This window comes from Puma concolor, chromosome D4 (genome assembly GCF_028749965.1).
Source record: "Puma concolor isolate L17-30 chromosome D4, mPumCon1.1.hap2, whole genome shotgun sequence".
NCBI classification, from domain to species: domain Eukaryota; kingdom Metazoa; phylum Chordata; class Mammalia; order Carnivora; family Felidae; genus Puma; species Puma concolor.
The window spans coordinates 26,123,497-26,144,238 of NC_141679.1; the positions used below are offsets into that span (position 1 = coordinate 26,123,497).

At 43.7% G+C, this 20,742-nt stretch overlaps 1 protein-coding gene across 4 annotated transcripts in view; it reads left to right on the top strand.

Moving 5' to 3' along the window:
• Positions 1 to 20,742, top strand: part of NTRK2 (neurotrophic receptor tyrosine kinase 2) — a 338,909-nt gene that overhangs the window by 164,504 nt on the left and 153,663 nt on the right. For 2 of the 4 annotated variants that reach the window (XM_086685109.1, XM_086685111.1), the window contains exon 12: positions 15,424 to 15,471. The exons of the other annotated variants lie outside the window; for them this stretch is intronic. In XM_086685109.1, the coding sequence (XP_086541235.1) occupies positions 15,424 to 15,471 (48 nt within the window). The remainder of the gene's footprint in view (positions 1 to 15,423; positions 15,472 to 20,742) is intronic. 4 annotated transcript variants of the gene reach the window in all.

Consider the following 20,742-nt stretch of genomic DNA (forward strand, 5'->3'; position numbering starts at 1 on the left):
GATAGCCAATAAATTAATCATGCAGCCGCGCAAGCCGTACCACGCAGGCTGCTGGCAGCATAAAACTGCCCATCACAAAGCAGGCAATTGTGAGCCTCCATTTATCTGGTACCCTCAAGACTCAACATCGTTCTGCATTTGGAGCTGCAAATGCTCATTTCTTCATAGGCATGGGCTGGGAAAATGAGGGAAGGCTAATTAATGCATTCAAGGGATCCTACTGAATCAGCAAGCCCCTTAAAGGCACAACAGACACAAACAGGCAGCTGCAGTCTTTTGGGATTCAAAACACCAACAAAAGAGCTAGTTAAATATTTGAATAGCTAAAGTATATGTCTATTAATGCCCATGCAAATTGCTAAAATAGGCTGTCCCCCCATCTCCAGTGGAGTCAAAGTCATTGAAATCCCAAAGCCTTTCATCCTGTCAAACAAGCCATTGAAGAGCAGGACATTTACATCTCCATAACGGGCCTGTCCAACAGTAGCTTAGGGTAGTAAAACTTGGGTGCACGAGAGAACTCCAGAATAGGGCATCCATTCACTCCGGCCTCTGGGGATGCAGGACCGACTTACTGAGAGTTAGACTGCTGCAACCCCAATCTCTGTGTTAATTTGGTGTGTATGGTTGCAAATGTCTTGAACAATAAATGTCCCAAGCTCTGGATATGGTTTGATCCAAGGCCCCAACTCTGTGACCCGGATGCATCTTTTGGCTGTCTTCCCTTGGATTGGCTCGACTTGGAAACCACACTTTTCCCTCATGGTTGTAGCAAAGATGACTTCAATCCACTCCTGTTGCCAGATCCTTCCAGATGCCCATCCAGCAGGAAAGAGAACATTGCTTACACCAACCTCCGTGCATACATCCTAGGCTTGGTTTTGATCAGACTACAAGCCAATTCTTGAACCAACCTCTGTGGGCAGGGAGTGGAGTTGCTGATTTTTTATGCCTGAGCCCTCGGTTCCTTCTTGAATCACGTTGGCTGCCCAGGGGAGGGTGGACAACCAAATGAAAATCATCGGTTAAGGAAGAAGACACGCATACAGGGTGGCAATCCAAATAGCAACAAGGATAAACAAACAGAACAAACTAGAATACTCCGCTCAGATCACCATAACAAAATATCACAGATTTGTTGGCTTAAACAACAGGCATTTATTTTCTCACAGTTCTGGAGCCTAGAAGTCCAAGATCAAGGTGCAGCCAATAGAGTTCCTGGTGAGGCCCTCTTCCTGGCTTGCAGACGGCCACCTGCTCACTGTGTCCTCACATGGCCTTTCCTCTGTGGTTTGCAGAGAAAGCAAGCTCTGGTGCCTTTTCTCGTAAGGACACAAGCCCTGTAAGATTAGCACCCCGCTTTTAGGACTTCATTTAACCTTAGTTACCTCCTTAAAGGCCCAAATACAGCCACATTGGAGATGAGGGCTTCAATGGGCTCTTATCCATCAGGAGTCAACCGTTTTTGTGGTTTTATAGTCTGAGAGTAAACGTGCTTAGTTAGCTTCTAATGCATACAGTGAAGAACACGCAGCCATGTATCCAATCATGTTGCATCTGTTTAACGACCACGAATGTAGAGACCAAGAAAGTTCTGGAGATTAATATTTAGTTATGATTCTAGAACTATGAAAAAATTTGAGAATCACCAGACAAGAGACCTTCTTTTTTAGAACTCATCTTTTAGAAGGGCTTTTGGTGAAAAATTATGAGCTCCACAAAAATAAAAGAGAGGCTTAAGCCCGTAGAATCAGACCCCTTGATATTTTTAATGATGGTAATGTGACCTAGCTTACTCACCCACATATTCCATCAGACTTGGTTCCAAATGATCTTTGCCTCTTAAAAAAATGAAAATTTCCCCTCAAATAATGAAGATTTCCATAGTGAGTAGACTCTACTATATTAATTAAAAATAATTCCCCAGGACAAGCTCTGAAAATGTGACAAACAGGCAATGCCTTTGGAACAAAGACCTGGCCTTCTGAAGGGATTGTTTACAGGGTCACAACTCTTTTCGCGATATGAGTTACAATGAGTTTTAAAAGGGGCACCTGGGTGGCTCAGTCTGTTCAGCGTCCGACTTCAGGTCAGGTCATGATCTCACAACTCGTGAGTTCGAGCCCCGCATCGGGCTCTGTGCTGACAGCTTGGAGCCTGGAGCCTGCTTCAGATTCTGTGTCTCCCTCTCTCTCTGCCCCTAACCCACTCGCATTCTGTTTCTGTCTCTCTCAAAAATAAATAAACATTAAAAAAAATTTTTTTGCATTACTTCATCATTAACATTTATACATTATGTATTTATGTATACACTTGTGTATGCTTTAAGGAGTACTTCTGTGGGCAGGTACTCTCTTACATGTACTGGAGTCCTTTTATAAAATAAAAGCCCCATAGTTTTATAGATAGGACTGTCTTTTAATAATAAGGTTCGCTTGGAACTTCCCTCTTACATCAGTCAGAATAGGCTAGGTTATGTTGCAGAAATAAATAACCCTTAAAACAGAAAAGGAGATAATGTCTCCTTATGCTGCATATACAACACAGGTTGGCAGGACAGCTTTATTTATCTTAGCTTTTAGAAACCCAGAACTTTATGACGCTACCACCTAAACATGAGGCTTCATGGTTCACTGTGGCAGAATGAAGAAGTGGAAAACCCAGCACTATGAAATCTTCTGCCTAGAAGGGACATGGGTCATTTCTACTGCTTTCATTGGCAAAAGCAATGAATTGGTGGGTGTGGGGAGGAGGGTTCAATCCTCTGCTGGGCCAGAAAGGAGAGGCAAGCAATGTAGTGGGTGACACAACCACGAACCCATGTTATACCAAATTTTGCTTCTTTTTTTGAAACTAGTTTATTTTATTTTATTGTTTTATAAGGTTTTTTTATTAGAGAGAGAGAGAGAGAGAGAGGAGAGAGAGAGAGAGAGAGAGAGAGAGAGAGAGAGAGAGAGAGAGAGAGAATCTTAAGCAGGCTCCATGCTCAGTGCAGAGTCCAACATGGGGCTCAGTCCCACGATCCTGGGCTCATAACCTGAGCCGAAATCAAGAGTCACAGTCAACTGACTGAGCCACCCAGGCACCCCCCAAATTTGGCTCTTGATCAAAGAATGCAAAGGTGGGAGGTTGGAATTCATTCATGTATTCATTCAATAATTCTTTATGGAGCACCTAAAATATACCAGGACACTGCGCTCAATGCTACAGATGGAGAGACAAGAAACAAATATTTGTCACTCATAAAGAACTTATAGTCTGGGGGGCACCTGGCTGGCTCAGTCAGTGAAGCGTCTGACTTCGGCTCAGGTCATGATCTCGAGATCTGGGAGTTCGAGCCCCGCGTCGGGCTCCGTGCTGACAGCTCGGAGCCTGGAGCCTGCTTCTGATTCTGTGTCTCCTCCTTTCTCTGACCCTCCAATGCTCATGCTCTGTCTCTCTCTGTCTCTCAGTAATAAGCAAATGTTAAAAAAATTATAAAAAAGAACTTAGAGTTTGGGGAGAGGTTACAACAAGTAAGCGGATGATTAAAATTCACAGTGGGATGAGCTATGGAGAGAAAGAACAATGTGTTTTGGAAATACAGAGGACGGTGGTCAACGGAGATGAGTGTCCCTACTGTTGTCTAGCTCTTGCTGTACAACATGATCTCCACTATACTTGGAGGACATCTCATGCCCTATTTTCAAATCCTTCTAGAATGACCCAATCAGCAACGGAGCTATTTGTTGTTGCACCTACCATGTGTAAAGTGGCCTGCTTGACAGTGTTGTAACTGTTATAAAGCTCTAATGGAAGAGGGTGAAGAACTAAATTTCATGTTTTCAACTTCGAGTGCTCACAAGCTAATAGGAAAAATAAGAGTACATAAATCATCAATACACCGGAGAATGTGGCATTTATCGGGAGACACACAACCTAAATGTCAATGGGGGATAGTTTTGATTTGAGGAATGAAGAAGTGGTTCCCAATGGAGTGACTCTTCAGGTGGATTTTGTTTGGCGAATGGAGTTTGATCAAAAATGGAGCTTGAAGGTTCCATTTCAGGTAGAAAGAAACAGGTGGCACAAAATTGGGAAGCAACCGTGATTATTTTATTCCATTCTGCATTACAAACCCAGCGTTTATCACACTGCCTTGCATCTATCAGGTGGTCAAAGAATAGTTTTCAAATGAATTGATGGATAAACAGGAAAACTCGAGGCATATTCATTTATGGAATGTAAACTAACAGTTTAACTAGGATCGGGGGATTTTAAGGGGTGTCGTAAGTGATAAAGCTTGGGCCAGGTCATGGGGCCAAGACAAGGTTTTGAATGCCATTGAAGATTTGGGACGTTATTATTTCCTTACCTCTCTGTTTATATAATGCCAGAGTGTTCATGGAGGTCTCCAAAACACCTCCTAAAGCAGTTGTGTGAGGTGAGCAGGGCAGTAGTTTTTGCTCTGAGGAGGGACTTTTAGAAAGACCCGGTCACTGTGGGGTTTCTGTCAGGAAGTGGTGGGTCCAAGGCAGAAAGCCAAGACTTGGAGTCCAAATACAGCTCCTGTCCATACTGCATTGTCCTTCTATTGTGGGGCCAGAACACCATTCTTTGGTGTTTGGGGCAGCAGAAATGATAATATCGGAGCTGTTTTTTGCAAGGTATAAGATAAACAGAAAGAAGGGGGCTGGCAGCAAAGACCCCAGTGATGGTGACAAGAATATTGGAATAACATAGAAAAGATTGAACTCCCTTAGTGACAGTGAGTGTAGACAGCTAAGGTTTCTTTCAACAGAGATAAAAGTTTAAGGATAAATTCCCCCTTTGCTGACCCATGACCTAGGCCAGCGTTTCTCAGTCTCAAGCACCATTGATATTTTAGGCCTTAAACCCGTTATCGTGAGGGACTGTCCTGTGCCTTGTTGGCTATTTAGCAAAATCCCGGCCACTACCCATTAAATGCCAGTAGCACATACCCTCCCCTTTACTCCTCCCATTGTGACAAACTTAAATGTCTCTAGACGCTGCTGACCTTGCCCTGGGAGGTAAAACTGTCCCCGTGTGAGAACCACTGACCTGGCCAGTCAATTTTTATCCATTTCCAGAAAAGCAGTGGATCTTCAACAGCCACTGGGCATTCTTCGGTGGGGAAACACTAAAGAAGTAAATACAGTTTCATCTGATGGGTTTGGGTTTCTTCCACTGACAGTGACACCAAGTAGCGGGGCCGATAGCTAATTCATGTGACCGGCATTCCATCCTAAATAATGGGTTTTCATTTCGTTCTATTTATGGCCATTTTATTCAATTATTTTTTTTATTCAGCACCCAGCTTAACAGATATTGATACACAACAGATATTATGTACACAATAAGTGTATATAATCCTATTATGTTCTCTTCCATTATGGATGCTTCCTAATAGAAGAGCACGCAGTAATGAAATTAAATCCACATCCGGGCTCTTGTATCGGCCTCACACATTTCCTGACCTTGGCGGGATTCAAGAGTGTGGAGGTAGGTGGTGGGACGGGAAGGGCGACGATGGGTCACTGAAAAGCAAGACAAAGGATGATCTGGAGCAAGTAATCACGTTCCCAGATCAAAGGGAAGAAGTTGAGTATAGTTAAAAATGGAGACTATCCTTTAGCGGAATCCTGCTTAGAAAAGCGATCATCTCTTTCTCCCTCCAAAATTCCGCAGAACAGCCGCACACACAAAAATGCCTGCATGGTGCTTTGCGTTAGCTATAGCAAGTGTTGGCCTAGGGGAACTAAAAAAAAATTGCATGTTATGTACATATAAATATAAATAATGTAAAGTAAATCTAACTATAACTATAAATGTATAGCAGACATTGCAAAGGCATTTCCAAATGCATCTGACGTGGCAGCAAACCTTGAGGAGGGAGGAGTGGGGAGCGTAGCCTGCCTTCACTTTGGCCTCACTTGGCAACTGAACAGAATTGACAGGTCCGAGCAAGTCAGCCAAGGTCTGAGTCATTGTTTAGGTTTTCCATGGAAACGAAAGCTCATGGGAATCGACATAAAGTGTTTGCCAGACTCTATGGGTTTGTCATTCTCTTTGAGGGCCACTAATATCACTTCTAAGATGATTCGCTGAGATTCAGCCAATTTCCTTTCCAAACACTTGCTCTGAGTGCTTACCAACATTGCTTTGCAGAGAGAGGGAAATTTGGGGTGAATCTCAGGCAGTCATTCGCTGCACATTTAGACAATATGAACATGGAGATTTTGGGTGCATGCAACCAGACATCACCTGCCTTCCCTGCAGGAAGCTTGTGAACACTGAAAAAAAAATGTTTGTAGAGCATTTTTTTGCTCTCGCTACGGTGATACTCTAGAAAGGCAAAGCTTTGATAGGGCTCTCTTGTGTCTATCAACTCTTGTTGGTAAACAGAGGTTGCCCCTGCCTTGCTCAAAGTTCCCAGCTTGGACACAAATTATTAGAAGTTTCAGGTTCCATTTTTTTTACCCGCCCAGGGAAGACTGTGACTGCCGTTGTTAAACAAAAAGACTTTTGCAATAGATTTAAAAACAAAACAAAACAAAACAGTGATTTGTACAGTTTAATTGTGAATGACTAAGATGTGGACCAACTGAATTTCCTTGGAAATATTCCACATGTTCAAAATAAAAGAGGGAAGTAGTCGGCATTTCCCCCTCTCAAAGTTAAATGTTTGAAACATGGGATCAGGACATTTTGCCACATTCCAAGCAAGTCTGGTTTCATCTATTGCCACTTGAGCCTTCTGAACTTTAAGTCTGTAGGATTTAAAGCTTTAGTCTGTTTTTATTTTTTTAATGCAGCAATAGAAGCTGACCAATTTTCCCTAATTAAAGTAATATCTAATCCCCCATAAGTTTCCTGGCACATAGCAAATATTCAGTAAGTACTGTTTTCTAAAATTGCATTTGCACAGCCAGGCCCTTCTCTCAAGATGAGAATATAGTGACCCAAAAGCATCTGAGCATTATTTAGCAGGAGAAAATCTAGGCCAGTTGACTGAGAGCTTTTCTTTAAATTGCACATGATCTCACATTCCCAAAATACCCACGCACAGGGAAGCTATATAAGGCCATGTGGCAATCTGTTCTCAGACATATGTGCCTAATGATTAGTACTATAGATTACTGGATTTCGAATAGGCTTTCGATGCCTTTTCGCAACCCCTGTCTTCATGGAGCAGGAAGCAGAGCCTATAAGGGGGAAGTGACTCACCTAAGGTCATGCGGTTTGTCTCTTGCCTTGTTTAGGGCCAGCCCCCTCTGACGTCTGGTCTCCATCTTTATTCTTTATGCATCTTTATTCCACACTCTTGCCTGGAGTGCTGGGTTCTAAGTGTCGCTCACCTTTCAATATTGTCCTCAGGGAGGTTTCATTGGAGTGCCAAAAATGAATCAGAGGGGTAGCAAACATATCTGCAAAAACATAGTGGTTTTTGTGTTGAGTGTATCATTTGCATATTGGCATTTTCATTAGACTTGCTGAACTTACTGCGCTTTTTTAAGAAAGTTGTTTTCATTTATTAGACAAGTATTTCTTTGTTATAAGTTTATTTACTTTGAGAGAGAGCACAAGCAGGGACAGAGGGAGAGGGGAGAGAGAGAATCCCAAGGAGGCTGTGCTGTCAGCACAGAGCCCGAAGGGAGGCTCGAACTCACGAACTGTGAGATCATGACCTGAGTCGAAACCGAGAGTCAGACGTTTAACCAACGGAGCCACCCAGGCGGCCCCGGCAAGCATTTCTTGAGGGTCTGTGCCAGGTACTGGAGGTACTACGTAGGCAAGATCCCTGTTGCAAATGCCATTGATGTCACACCCATACCTGCTCAGTGTCCACTGTCTGTGCTTGCCCACAGAGTCCTGTTGCAGGTGCCCATGACTCTGTCTCGGTGCTTTATCCTAGCCAGAAGCCCTTGGCCAGTGGCAAGTGACAGCGGAGAGGGAACGACCCTGCTTCCTCACCTTCTGGGTGGGATGACTCCAAGGTGCATTCACTACCGCCTCCCGAGACCCCCAGGGATTTGAACTCTAGTTGTACACAGTGTGTCCCATTGGACAAGGACATCCACTGCCAGCTTCTTTCCCTGCCTGCTCCTGAGTCCTTGGGTCAGAGTCTGCTTCGGAGGAAGCCTTGCCTAAGACAGCCACTGACTTCTGGGAGCTCAAGTTCTAGGAAAGGATACAGACAATAAACAATAAATCAAGGAAGTAGGGCCATTTATTGGTGTGTGCCGAGAAGGATGAGATGGTAATGGAGAGACATTGGCTAAAGCGGTGAGGTTGGGGCCCTGCCGAGGATGTGCTGGCTGACCTGAAGCCTGGAGCAGGGATTAGAGAGCCCAGAAGAAGATTCTAGGAGGAGGCAAGAAGAGTGCAAAGTGAGCAGAGACAGGAAAGAGGCCAGGATAGTGGCTTCGCAGGAGACGGCTGAGGCTACATCACACAGGACTCCACAACGAGGAACAGAAGTTTATGCTAAACACAACAAGAAGCCGCTAGAACAGGTTAAGTAGGGGAAGGGTGTGCAGTCATCTGATTCCTACTTGAAAATGATTACTCTGGGGGCACCTGGTGGCTCAGTCGGTTAATCGTCTGACTTCAGCTCAGGTCGTGATCTCACAGTTCGTGAGTTCGAGCCCCCACATTGGGCCCTGTGCTGATGGTGTGGAACCTGCTTGGGATTCTTTCTCTCTTCCTTTCTCTCTGCCCCTTCCATGTGCTCTCTCTCTCTCTTTCTCTCTCTCTCCCTCAAAAATAAATTAATAAAAAAGAAAATGATTTCTCTGGCAGCTCCATGGAGAAGAGATTGGGGGGAGGGTGCCGAGGGTAGAGCAGGACACCAGTTGGAGGTTCAGCTGAGAGATGGTGGACGGTTCTCAGCACCCGGCTTCAACTGTTGGCAGGGAGCATAATTAAATAGAGCTTAAAGGCAGACTACTGTGTTTTCACATCTTTGTCTCTAACACCGTTTAAATGTATTTTCATGTTTCTCCGAATTTTGTGGTGAAGAACCCTTTGAAAATCTAGTGACATCTGTGGAGTTTTTGCTCCGGAAAGATGCAAGTGCGCAGGGATACACAATTTTGAATTTGCGTGATTTGTATGATTGGGAAGTCATGGAGTCAGTTAATAACACCTCAGATATCTATCTATCTATGTATCTATCTTTCTATGTATCTATCTATGTATCTAGATAGATGATATAGATAGATATAGATATAGATATAGATATAGATATAGATAGATATAGATATAGATATTATTTGTCTACATGTAGTAGTTGGCAAAGGCTCCCTACCATGGTAAATGAGTCCCCAAGTGGGTAATTGTTCAAACACAAGAGTTTATTTCTTGCATATGGATGACAGAGGATAAATGACTTCATTGGCTTTCAGGGAGAATAATTTGGTTTCTTCACAGCCTATACTTGTAAAATAATACTGGGAGAATTAGCATCGTGTCATCTTCATGTCATAACTTTCAAGTTTGCTGTGAAGGTTGTTTCCACTCTGGACACACAGAGGAGGAAAGAGCATGCAGCGACACATAGGAGACGTCTTGACAGGCTGGCCTGGAAGTGGTACCTTCACTCTGCTCACCTTCCGTTGGCTGCAATTTAATGGTATGACCACAGCCAACCTCAAGGAGGGATAGAAAGGGTAGTCTAGCTGTGGGCCCAGAAAGAAGAGGGAAATATAGTTTTCAGAAGGCACACAGCACTTTCAGCCATAATACACATTCATGTGGTTTCTTTGGTATTTGTCACACTGGAGGTGTTCAATGTTACTTTTTCTAAAGAACAGCATAATGAGTCACTTCAGAGATTTGAGGGAAGGTAAGGGATGAAGCCAGTGAGGGTTGGTCAGAAGGACCCTTTCCATGATTTCCAGAACCAGTTAACTAAAAGCAAAGCCTCTTCCTCGCCTGTGTAGATGGTACTTATATAAAGGTTGTGTCCTTAACTGAAAGATTAAGATTAAATTAAAGTACAAACTTGGCCTCAGACTACACTTTTCTGCGCCCTGAAGAGCTGGAATTCATCTGAAATAAACTCTTACTCACTCTGGTTATGTGTCAGTTGGAAAGGGAGATGGCTGTATTGTCAACAAAGTGATTCTTTGCGTTCATTTCCCCTCCACTCTGATGATCAGTCCTCCTGGTCTTTGAGGTAATAGGCAATCAGCCACTCGGTCAAGCACTTACTGAGTTTCTACTCTGAGCTCAACGCTGTCTTGTCCTCACTTTCCCTATAAGAGAAAGGCGGCCCGGAGGCTCCTCTATCCGGTGCCCTTTAGGGAGTGGGTGTGGCCATAGGAAGCTGGAGGTAAAGTACATCCTGTCAGTGAATCATATTTTCCCATTTGCTCCCATTACAATGTTCTTGGGGGTGGAGGATGGTGAGTCTTGCTTTAAAATATAAAGAGATTACCTTCGAGAACACAACAAATTTTAATTCCTCCCGAATTAAAAGGGAGGAGAGCTGATTTTTCTCCTAACAGACTGAAACAATTTTTCTGAAACTTAGAGAAAAAAATATCCAAAAACTGTGTTCTTTGGAGATCAGAATGCTTCTCAACAATTGCATTTAGAGTTTGTGTGATTCAGCACCCATGGGGAAGATTAGGTTTCTTCCACCTTGCCTGTTTCTCATTTCTTCCCCTGATTCTCTCGCCTGTATCATAAATATTCCTTTTCAGCCCCCTAAATTTTAGCTGTTTTCCTTTGAGAGACATTTGAAAAGCAATCTTTATTACCATTTATTTTGGATCTCCTCTTAGAGTTATTAATGTGTTAATGCATTCTTTTTCCTATATTCTCCTTGTCTGGTCAGGGAAGATTAAACTTTCTTCAATATGAGAAGGATTTAATTGGTTGATTTCATAATTTAGAGTCTTTGTTAGTCAGATTGCAGAAAGACAAGCTCCTTTGAACTCACTGCAACTACATTTGCTTTTGAAGGAGTCCTTTATTTTGCAGCAAATAAAGTGTCCTTATTAAACAGAAAATAAAAGAATGTCTGGCAGGACTCTACTCCCAATGGGTGAAACATCACAGGAAATTGAGAAATTGTTTCTTTTTGGCCTTGTGAGAGAATTTTGCTGGTGAGATTTCGTATTAAGGTCTTAAGACTACTGCTTAAATCCATCAAGAAAGACCCATTGAACAAGGGACAGCTTTTGAGGAGGAAGAGAGGACCGATGTGACCTTGCTATCTCAGGTCTCAAATTTTCCAAGAAATCTGGGGAATGGCCAAGAAGATTGTCCTCTCTTATGAAATAATTGTGTCGCTGTGTTAGAGCTTAGACCTACTTTAGCAACTTTGGATTAAGTTTGTCAAAAGGTAGCTGCAGTTGGCGGAGGCCCTTTCGTTGGTACCTGCAGACGAGGGTGTCTCATTTGGCCAAATAAGAAATGTGTCCTAAGTACGGCATCTAGCGTGCATTCCCAGTTAGACTGTGGGCTCTGGAACTTGGGCCTTAGACCTGTGCCTGGGCTCTAGACCTGTGGTCCATACACTGGATACTTCCCTCTTATCTTCTCCACAGAGACCCCTGACCTAGGGTTTGTGCCCCACGCCCATGCTCTAAGGTTAGCCACTCAGCTGAGCTCTGAGTTCCTCACAGACACTCCGGGCAGCAGCACCATATGTCCTATTATCCAAAACCTAAACCTTCCTTCTTCACTCCCCACAGTCCCCCCAAAGTGGCAAGTCCTACTCACTCCCCTAAACAGGCCTGACAGCCGTCTCCTGTCCCCATGCCCCTCCACTGTGCCCAATTCAGGCCACAACTCTCTCATGCCTTGATGTCTCTAGAAGCTTCCTTAACGGGTCTCCTGCCCTCATCTTTCCCTCTCACAATCCTGTTTCCATCCTGCAGCCAAAGTGATTTTTCAAAAATTCAGCTTGATCATATTACTGCTTGGCCCAAGGGTGTTTTGTTTTATTTTGTTTTGTTTAGAGCCTACCAGCAATTTTCATTGTAAAACCCAAACTCTTGGCCTGACCCTTGCTTCTGTTTCTCGGTTTCCTACCCTTTCCTGGTGCATCACCCCCCGACACATACAGAGCCCCCCACCCTAGCTGTGAGTGGATAGTGACAGTGCCTCTCTCTGCTTTTCCCCATTCTTGACTAATTCCTTTTTTGTTGTTGTTTTGTTTTGTTTTGTTGTATTTTATTTTATTTTTATTTTAATGTTTATTTATTTTTGAGAGAGACAGAGAGAGATGGGGAGAGAGACAGAGTGGGGAAGGGGCAGAGAGAGGGAGACACAGAATCTGAAACAGGCTTCAGGCTCTGAGCTGCTAGCACAGAGTCTGACGCGGGGCTCAAACCCAGGAACCATGAGATCATGACCTAAGCCGAAGTTGGACACTTAACCAACAGAGCCACCCAGGCACCCCAACTAATTCTTATTTTAAAAAGCATGTGTATTTATTTATTTTGAGAGAGAAAAGAGAGCGAGAGAGAGCACACTGAGCAAGGGAGGGGCAGAGAGAGAGAACCCCGATGCAGGGCTTGATCTCATGAACTGGGAGATCATGACCTGAGCCAAAATCAAGAGTCAGATGCTTAACCAACCAAGCCACCCAGCACCCCCCCACCCGCCCCCACCCCACACCATTCTTGTCTTATTCCGATCTGTTACCCAGAAGCCAGAGAACTCCCTTGACCATCTCCCTTAGACTGGGATATATGTTCCTCCTGTGAGTCCCCATGCATCCTGGATATACTTCTCCAATAGCTAATCTTCAATTGTCAGCTCCCTGAGGGCAGACCCAAATGAGGGAAGCTCATTTATCTTTGACTCCTCTATTGTACCTGTGTTGATCAAGAAAAAAAAAAAAAGGAAGATATAAAATAAAACAAAAGCATTTGGGGAGGGGTCTTAGAATTGCAATGTGGGGAGCACCGATTCAGGTAGAAACCCCAACTGTGTCCCATTGAGGAGTGAAAGCCAGTGGTCTTTATTAGCAAATTGCAGAAGTATTAGGAAACATGCACAAGCTGGTTTTCCAAAAATCATGTTTGGAAAATGTAATTACATTTTACGTCATTGGTTTTTTGAGTATACTATGTCAATTACTAGGAAAACATCTTCTGCAGAGCGTCCAGTTTTTATCCAGAATGTGGATTCAGCAGCTCTGGGTTCAGTCACATGCCTTTGCTTGGTTCAGCGGTTCAAGGTAGCTCCTGTTTCAAAAAAACAAGATGAAGTTCTAGTCTCCAAGCAGAGTCTCTCATGTTCAGAGGTCTGACCCAGGCTCACTCTTGTTGAACAAATGAGCAAGAACGAATGGCTACATACAGTGCTTTCCTATATATAAAATTGAATCTCGATTGTAATGTTGTCCACTTTGGCTAATTATGGCTAAGCATTTTGGAAGATTGGAAAGACAACTATGAAAGAATGAAAAAAAAACAGATTTGGCATCGGAAGGGTGAGTCTGCTCAGTTACTACTTGGTGTGACCTTTGCTAGGTTTATCAGCCTCTGAGTCTTGATTCCTTATCAATGAACAGAGGGTTATATGTTATAGGGCCTGGCGGAGGACTAAGGGAGAAATGTCCTGCGTGGGGGACACACCTGGTGAATTACAATATCTGAATAAATCAGAGGGGCTCTGACCCTCTTCATATCTGTGTTCTCATGTGGCAAAGGTGAGAGTTAGGTGGAGACACGCCATCTCTGTTCAGTTAGGTGGAGACATGTCGATGGCAGGATGGAGGTAGAAAATGGTTCACCCTTTGATTTCCCATTGGGTGAACTGTGAAAATACACTCCTGCCTTCTCACACACTATTAATAAAAGTAGACCAGGTATGGTGGAAAAGCAGCTGAATTCGCGTGTTGGGCACCTTAACATTACTCATCCCTTTGGACTCACTAATTCCATTTCAGGATTTATCTGGAAGGAATGATTTTTGAAAATGGGGACAGATGCACCTGAGATGTGGACAGGTGTTCCTTACAGTCGTATTTATTATTACAATTGACGATAATCTGTAATGTGTAAATCAGTGAGGGGCTGCTATGGCATTGTCCTTCTGCGGGTTCTCCGTAAGATGGAAACGATTTCGAAAAAAAAAATGCTCAAGTGAAAGAGGCAGTCTTAAAAAGTTTGATCTACTGTTTAATTAAAACTATGTAAATCAAACAAATGGAGGAAACCAAAAATTGACCAGTAGGAAATACCCTCTGTTTTCAAAGGGATTAGTGGTAACTAAGAAAGCCACAGACACAGCGCTGCCTCGCTAGACTGAGGACCCAGTGAATGAGGCTCACTGTCTTCTGTGCAAAGGGATCTTTATTTGGCATTGGATAGAGGCCAGACCTTCATCCTGTCTTCTAAAACCTGGAAGAAAGCATTCAGAGGAATATCAATCAGAAGTAAAAAATTGCCTTGGAGGTTGGGGAGCCCACGTTGTAGGCTACCAAGGGAGGAAGGGTAACTAGAAAAAAGAGTAATCATGATGACAACTGTGCAAGGCATTTTTTATCGTGCCAAGAGTTTTCATATACATTGTTTCACTTAAATTGGCTCTTCTACGCAGCTTTACATCTTCACTGCCTACAAAAACCACTGAAGATCTGAAGATCTGAGAAGCACAGTTACTTATTTGGGCCCCATACCCTTTATCCGCCTCTTATCCAGGGATCCCCCCACTGTGTAGAGTTCACTTTGAACCCCGCGGAAATTACATAGAGGGGCACAGTCAGGCCCAGGAAACAAATAGGCATTTCACTGTGGCTTTATTCCCTGGAGGACCTCCAAACATTTGTCAGATCTTTACTTACATGCGCTTCATGGAGCTTTGTGTGACAAGAGGCACAGAGCTGCTCTGAACTCCCCACTGTCACACAGCAAGTCAGTGGCAGAATCCGTGTAGAATTAAGATCCCTCCCTTTTTTTTCCTCCTTGAATCCCCCTCCAGCCCAAGTATCAGTTCTCCCACGGGACTACGTGTTCCTTTTGTCACTGCCTGCCTCAGCTCCACAAAAGATCTGTTTTGTCTTGTTATTTTCCCACATTGCTGCAGTCGAGAACCATGGTGCATTTGTCAAACGCGTTGTGTATTTTCATCCCTAGAGCTTAGTTAGATGATTCGATACTTAGGAAGAAGAGAGTGAGAAATCAAGAAAACCGCTCAGAGCCATTAACTCTCGATTTGGGCCATTTTTCTCAAAGACAGGCTACTGTCTCTTACCTGGTTCAAAAGCCCATGTTCTCAGGATGAGACATAAATCTTTACACCAAAATTCAAGCATCTGTTTCCAGGTGTTTGAGAGGAAGCTTTGTTCTTCACAGGAGCTTTTTGAGGAAGTCTGTTATTTCACTAAGGACAGTGCTGAATACCCCTGGTTTACGCTTCTCTTTCGAAGTTTATTTTATGTTTTGTTGTGGTTTTCAGATTTCTCATGGTTTGGATTTGGGAAAGTAAAATCAAGACAAGGTGTTGGTAAGTAGTTACTCCTTCTTTGGATAAGTAACAAGTTTATGTTGCTTGATTCGGATGAAATTGCTTGGCCCTTCTTCCCACTTGATGGCCCCATGATTAATTTTCTGTGTTCCTGGTTTCTGATTTGCTGAAGAGAGAGGGCTAGGAGTTTTCCAGAAAAGGCATGGCTTTCACTCACTGAGTTCAGCAAATGGTTTTATATTTTTGAAGTCGACTTGTTTTCATCCCAGGAAGAATGCCAACTGTTGTACCAGGTCGAGGTAGTTGCTGGGCTTTTAAGAAGGTTCAGGAAAGAAAATGCAACAGCACCAAAACTCCATGTGCAGGAAAGTTGGCTAAAAGTCACGTCTGGACAAGCTGGGATCTTAACTTCCTCCATTGGCCAAGATGTAGTACACTTCTGAATTGGTAAATCAGCTGTTCATTTATGACCATTTCTCTTTCAAAACAAGACTCTAACGTCCAGACGCTCTGATTTGTACTTGATTGCATTCTATTCCTTGCATTCAGACTGTGTGCTGACAATTGAAAAGCAGAGTTTGTAGCTTACCAAATGAGTGCACATAATGTATCTCATCACTGGGATTGAAATCAGGTGTGATCTCCCGGGACCTCCAATTTGTTCAGTACTTTCTATGGGTACAGCGACTATGAACAGGAATTCACTAGAAAGCACAAAAAGACAGACTGTCTTACATCTTGCACGTGTGTTTCCAAGATCTGGCCATCTTGGGCATCTGTGTATTGGTATATATTCTGGTAGCCAGGCTGGCTATAGGTAAAACTGCGAATTAGGGGAAATGTACCAGTATCATGGAGCGTTCTGGTTCTGAGTCATCCGTTCCATGCAAGGAACTCTGTTTCCTTTCTTTTTATGAGCCTGATATTAGTAACCCTGACCCTTAGGTAGCCCCATGAATTCCAAGGTCAAAGCTCGTAATCAGCAAAGCTAAGATAGGGATGTGGCAAAATTGGAACATTAAACTCAGACATCTCAGGATTTGTTGGTGACTCCCCGAGGGGCACATTTCAGATTCAGCTAATCTCAGTCACTTTGCCAGGATACCAGAGACTGCCCTGCTGGGTGATCTTAAAGGTGCTCTGTGTTTAGGCTTTGTGTTCTGTGTATGTGTTGGCGGGGAGGAGGCAGAGGGTGATAAGGTTTCATACCATAGCGCTGTGAGATGGGGGTCTTTTCTCCACTAAACAGAAGATCACTATAACCATGTAAGCATTTTCCAGGCCAGTTTGCCCTGCTGAGAGGTGCTTGTTCTTAGAAAACTTCAAAAACAGGGTTTCACCCTTTTAGGCCACAGCAGAGAGAATTTTCCTTCAGAATTGTTCTTTGAGCCACAGTCCATCAGAGATGCTGCAGCTTTAAAATGTAGGTTTTATTATTATCCGGGTCTGGTGAGGCCAAGAGGCCAGAGGAGGACAGCCATTGAAAAGATAGTCTGTTACTCGCCATTCCTGAGAGGAGAGGGCAGCCACACCATGGTGGGGGGACCCCAAGGGAAACACTGGGGTCGGTCAGAGGGCAGAACATGGGGGCAAGAGCCTTTATGGCGGTTACCATAGGAAGGAACTAGTGAGGCAGGGTAAGCAGGTTTAGGATCGGCTGGTTTGAGTGACCTTAGCAGACTCTGGGGCAGACAGGCTGTCCCCAGTTGGCTGGTGCCTGGCTCTGGGGTGACAGGGCAGGCGGACAGTGGCCCGGAGTATGACAGCCTGATAAGGTGGTGCAGGCTATGGACTGGTTGGACTGGAGATGGAAAGTATGCTCTCAGAAAAGTTCTTTACCATCTCTAGGGACTGGCTATCCTGGGAGGGACAGTTCCTTCAGGGTCAGTGAGGCCCCAGTGATGAAGCATCAGAATACAGACAGTAAAAGACATGGTTAACACAGCTGCCCAAGAACAATGGCCTCTCCCCTCGCCTCGAAGACATTGTTGGTCTTGAGAGAAGGAAACTCCTTTCCCAGGTGACCTTCAGCCATTCTTATCACAGGAACACAAGTCTAAGGCTTGGAAATATCTGTGAGTCAGACATGCAATATGCCTTACCAAGCAGCTCCATTGACAGAAAAAATCTCTCTTTGCACCTGAGACATAGTAAAATAAAAATGGGCTAAAAAATGTTTCCAGGCATAGCCCATATTTGTCAGCTCAGTAATTAGAACTATGCCCCCCCCAACAACCTGGCAGGTTGCTCATATCCCACAATTTGAAACTTCTTATTAATATTATAAGACTTTTTTTCAAACCCTCATGTGAATTCCTTATAACACGCTGTGATGTGCCCCTGACTCTTCTTCTGTCTGTCTTTTTGTGGTGTCTCCTCAAGCTCGTGCACAGACACACAATGACACATCCCGTGATAGGCACAGACAGCCTGCTGTCAAATTATATAGACATTCATTGTCCCTGCTGAGAGCTTTTTCCCCTTCCCAACTTTGCTGTGCTCCGTTAGATCAAAATGTTCATAGAAAAATGGGCTGGATCGCTGCAACCTTGCCAGCCATATCAATCTTCCAGGATTTAGAACATCGATGATGAAGGAAACAGCACTTGAATTAATATTTCACTTGATAAATTGTTGAGGTTTATGTGTTGCCGAGATTTGTCAACAGCGGCCTTCTGGCAAAGCAGAAAGGCTTTTGAAAAATGACCTCTGATGCTTTATACCACTTTTATGCTTAACATTCCCCCCTCCAAACAGAGAGCCCATTCCCTGGGGCTCTGTTACTGCAGAGTCGGGGGTTCTACTCAGAGAAACCAAGGCAAAGAAAGGGTCTCCTCTGGTGGAGGAAGAAAAGCAAAGAGCAAGTATTTTGCTGTAATTCTTTAAGTCAGGGTTCCACTATGTACATGGCAGATGATCCAGAGCCCGAATTCCTGGAGGAGTCTCAGCATTGTCTTCTAGGTATCAGCTTCCTCCAAGATGATTGAATGCTACAGGAATGTTGATGGCCTGGCCTGGCCCAGGGGAGAGTCACAGAAGAAAGCAACTGGGATCAGTGTGTTTTAATCATTGCAGGGGCTCCAGAAGCAAATATCACTGGCCTTCTGACAACATGTGGAAGGTCTGAACATGACAGCTCCTGCATTTCTGGGGGTAAATGTTGAGAAATGTACGACCTTGACTGCACCCACCTCGGGGAGTTCAGGCAGTAGCATGCTTTTGGTTCCTGCACCAGGAACACGGCAAGGGGGCCAGTGGTGGGGAGGTTTTACTGGCAAGATGCAGAGAACGCTTAGCATAACACATTTATGTTTTTCCATCTCTGGGTTTAAGCTCTGGGTGATCTAGGCCTGTCAGGAAGCCAAACATAAAACGGGGATGGTTAAGGATATTGGAAAGAACTTGTCTTTATAGCTATTCTTGGCAGAGTTTCTGCCCTTTACTAATACCGGTGTGCTAGACTCAAGATGAGCACAACCAGTGAGCTTGCTTTTGCTTTGAGTAATCTGAAGATTCTAAATTGGCTGTGTGAGGACTTGTTTGCAGAATTAAGCCAGAGTGTATCATTAAAGGCAACTTAAATGCACATCCCCTTGAGAGGATGCTTTAAAAAATTACCTATAATAGCAGTTGGCTGCCTCCTGCATAGTTTGTTTAAGATTCAGCTAGCTGCGGAATGTCCAATTGTTATCACTGCAAACTGTGATAATCCCCGTCTGAGGGGGAAAATGAATCTTGGAGGTCGGGGGACGGATTACCATTATCTTTCATAGGGGATTCGAAAATGTGTGACACAGTTACTTTCGTCTTTAGAATTGCCGTGCTTCTCACTGAAATAGTTAATTAATTGAGAGGGAAAAGACAGAGAAGGGTGGAGGTGTGGAAGCAGGTGTCCTGGGTGGTTGGATGACCGCACAATCCCGTGCTCGCTCAGCAAGTAGCAATTCAGGCTTTTCTTCCCCTGGTACGCAGTTGCTTAACTGATGCTTTCATCTTTCCTCCTTACCATTCCTTCCTGTGTTTCTCTTGGCTTATGCCAGTGGCTGTGGCCAGTGGTCCGCTTCAGTGGGACCCTCCAGCCACGCGGTGCCCTGCAGAAACACGTGTAATATATGTCTGGGAGTGGGTGTTGACTTCTCACGTGCAGAATGTGTATCGTGAACCAGCGAGAACTTAATTGTCTTGAAGCTTTCATATAGACCTTTAACTCTGTGCATCTAGTTTTGTTTGCAGACACATGGGTTTAGTGGTCAGTAGATAAATTGTTTAAACAAGACACAGTAGACCATATTTATGGGCATATACGTTCTTAGACTTGGGACCAGAAAGTTTAAGTCTTGTGTGAAATACGTCATGGCTGTGGCTTTAGTATAAAGACATCCATAGAGTAATCTACACATAATATTAGGGTTAAAGGCAAAGTGGGCAACTTGCCTTGGGATTGATCCATTATTGTTATGAAAGTATTTTGTAGGCAAAATGCTAACAAGGTGTGTGCAGAAAGAGAAACATAGTAACAGGACCATCCAATGTAACTTTAGTCCACAGGTTGGAAGTTTATTAATAATACCTAGTAGTAATTCATACTCATGAAGCCCATTTAAGTTTATAATACACTTTGCTATCACTAGTCTCATAAAATAACAAGCAGATATTCTTTTGCACATTTTACAAATGTAAGTGGATGTAGAGGTACAAAAAAGGTAAGTGACTTGTCCAAAGAGTGGAAGAAGGCACTCAGATCTTTAAACCGCTAGTGCATCTTTCAGGATATGGTGACACAGGAATCCTGCATTCATGCTGGGAGTTTCAATGAGAGAGTGTTTGTTCTAAAGATGTTCAGAGAACAGAGAGCAAAACTGCGTATTAACTTACCGGAGAAGGAAGTCAAGACAGTGGAAACTTTGCCCATCGGTGGTGGGAATAGAAAATGGTGCAGCCACTTTGGAAAACAGTTGGGCATTTCCTCAAAATGTTAAACATAGAGATAGCATATGCCCCAGCAATTCTACCCAGGAGAAATGAAAACGTATGTCTACACAAAAACTTGTACGCAGATGTTCATGGCAGCATTATTTATTTGTGATGTGGAAATACCCCAAATGTCAACCTGTGGAAATGCCCCAAATGTCCATCAAAGGGATGAACGGATCAACAGAATGAGGCGTATCCATACAATGGAATATTATTTGGCAATAGAAAGGACTAAAGTAATGACACATGCTACAACATGAGTGAAGCTTAAAAGCGTGCTAAATGAAAGCCGTCTGTTTCAAAAGATCTCATATTAAATGATTGCATTTATATGAA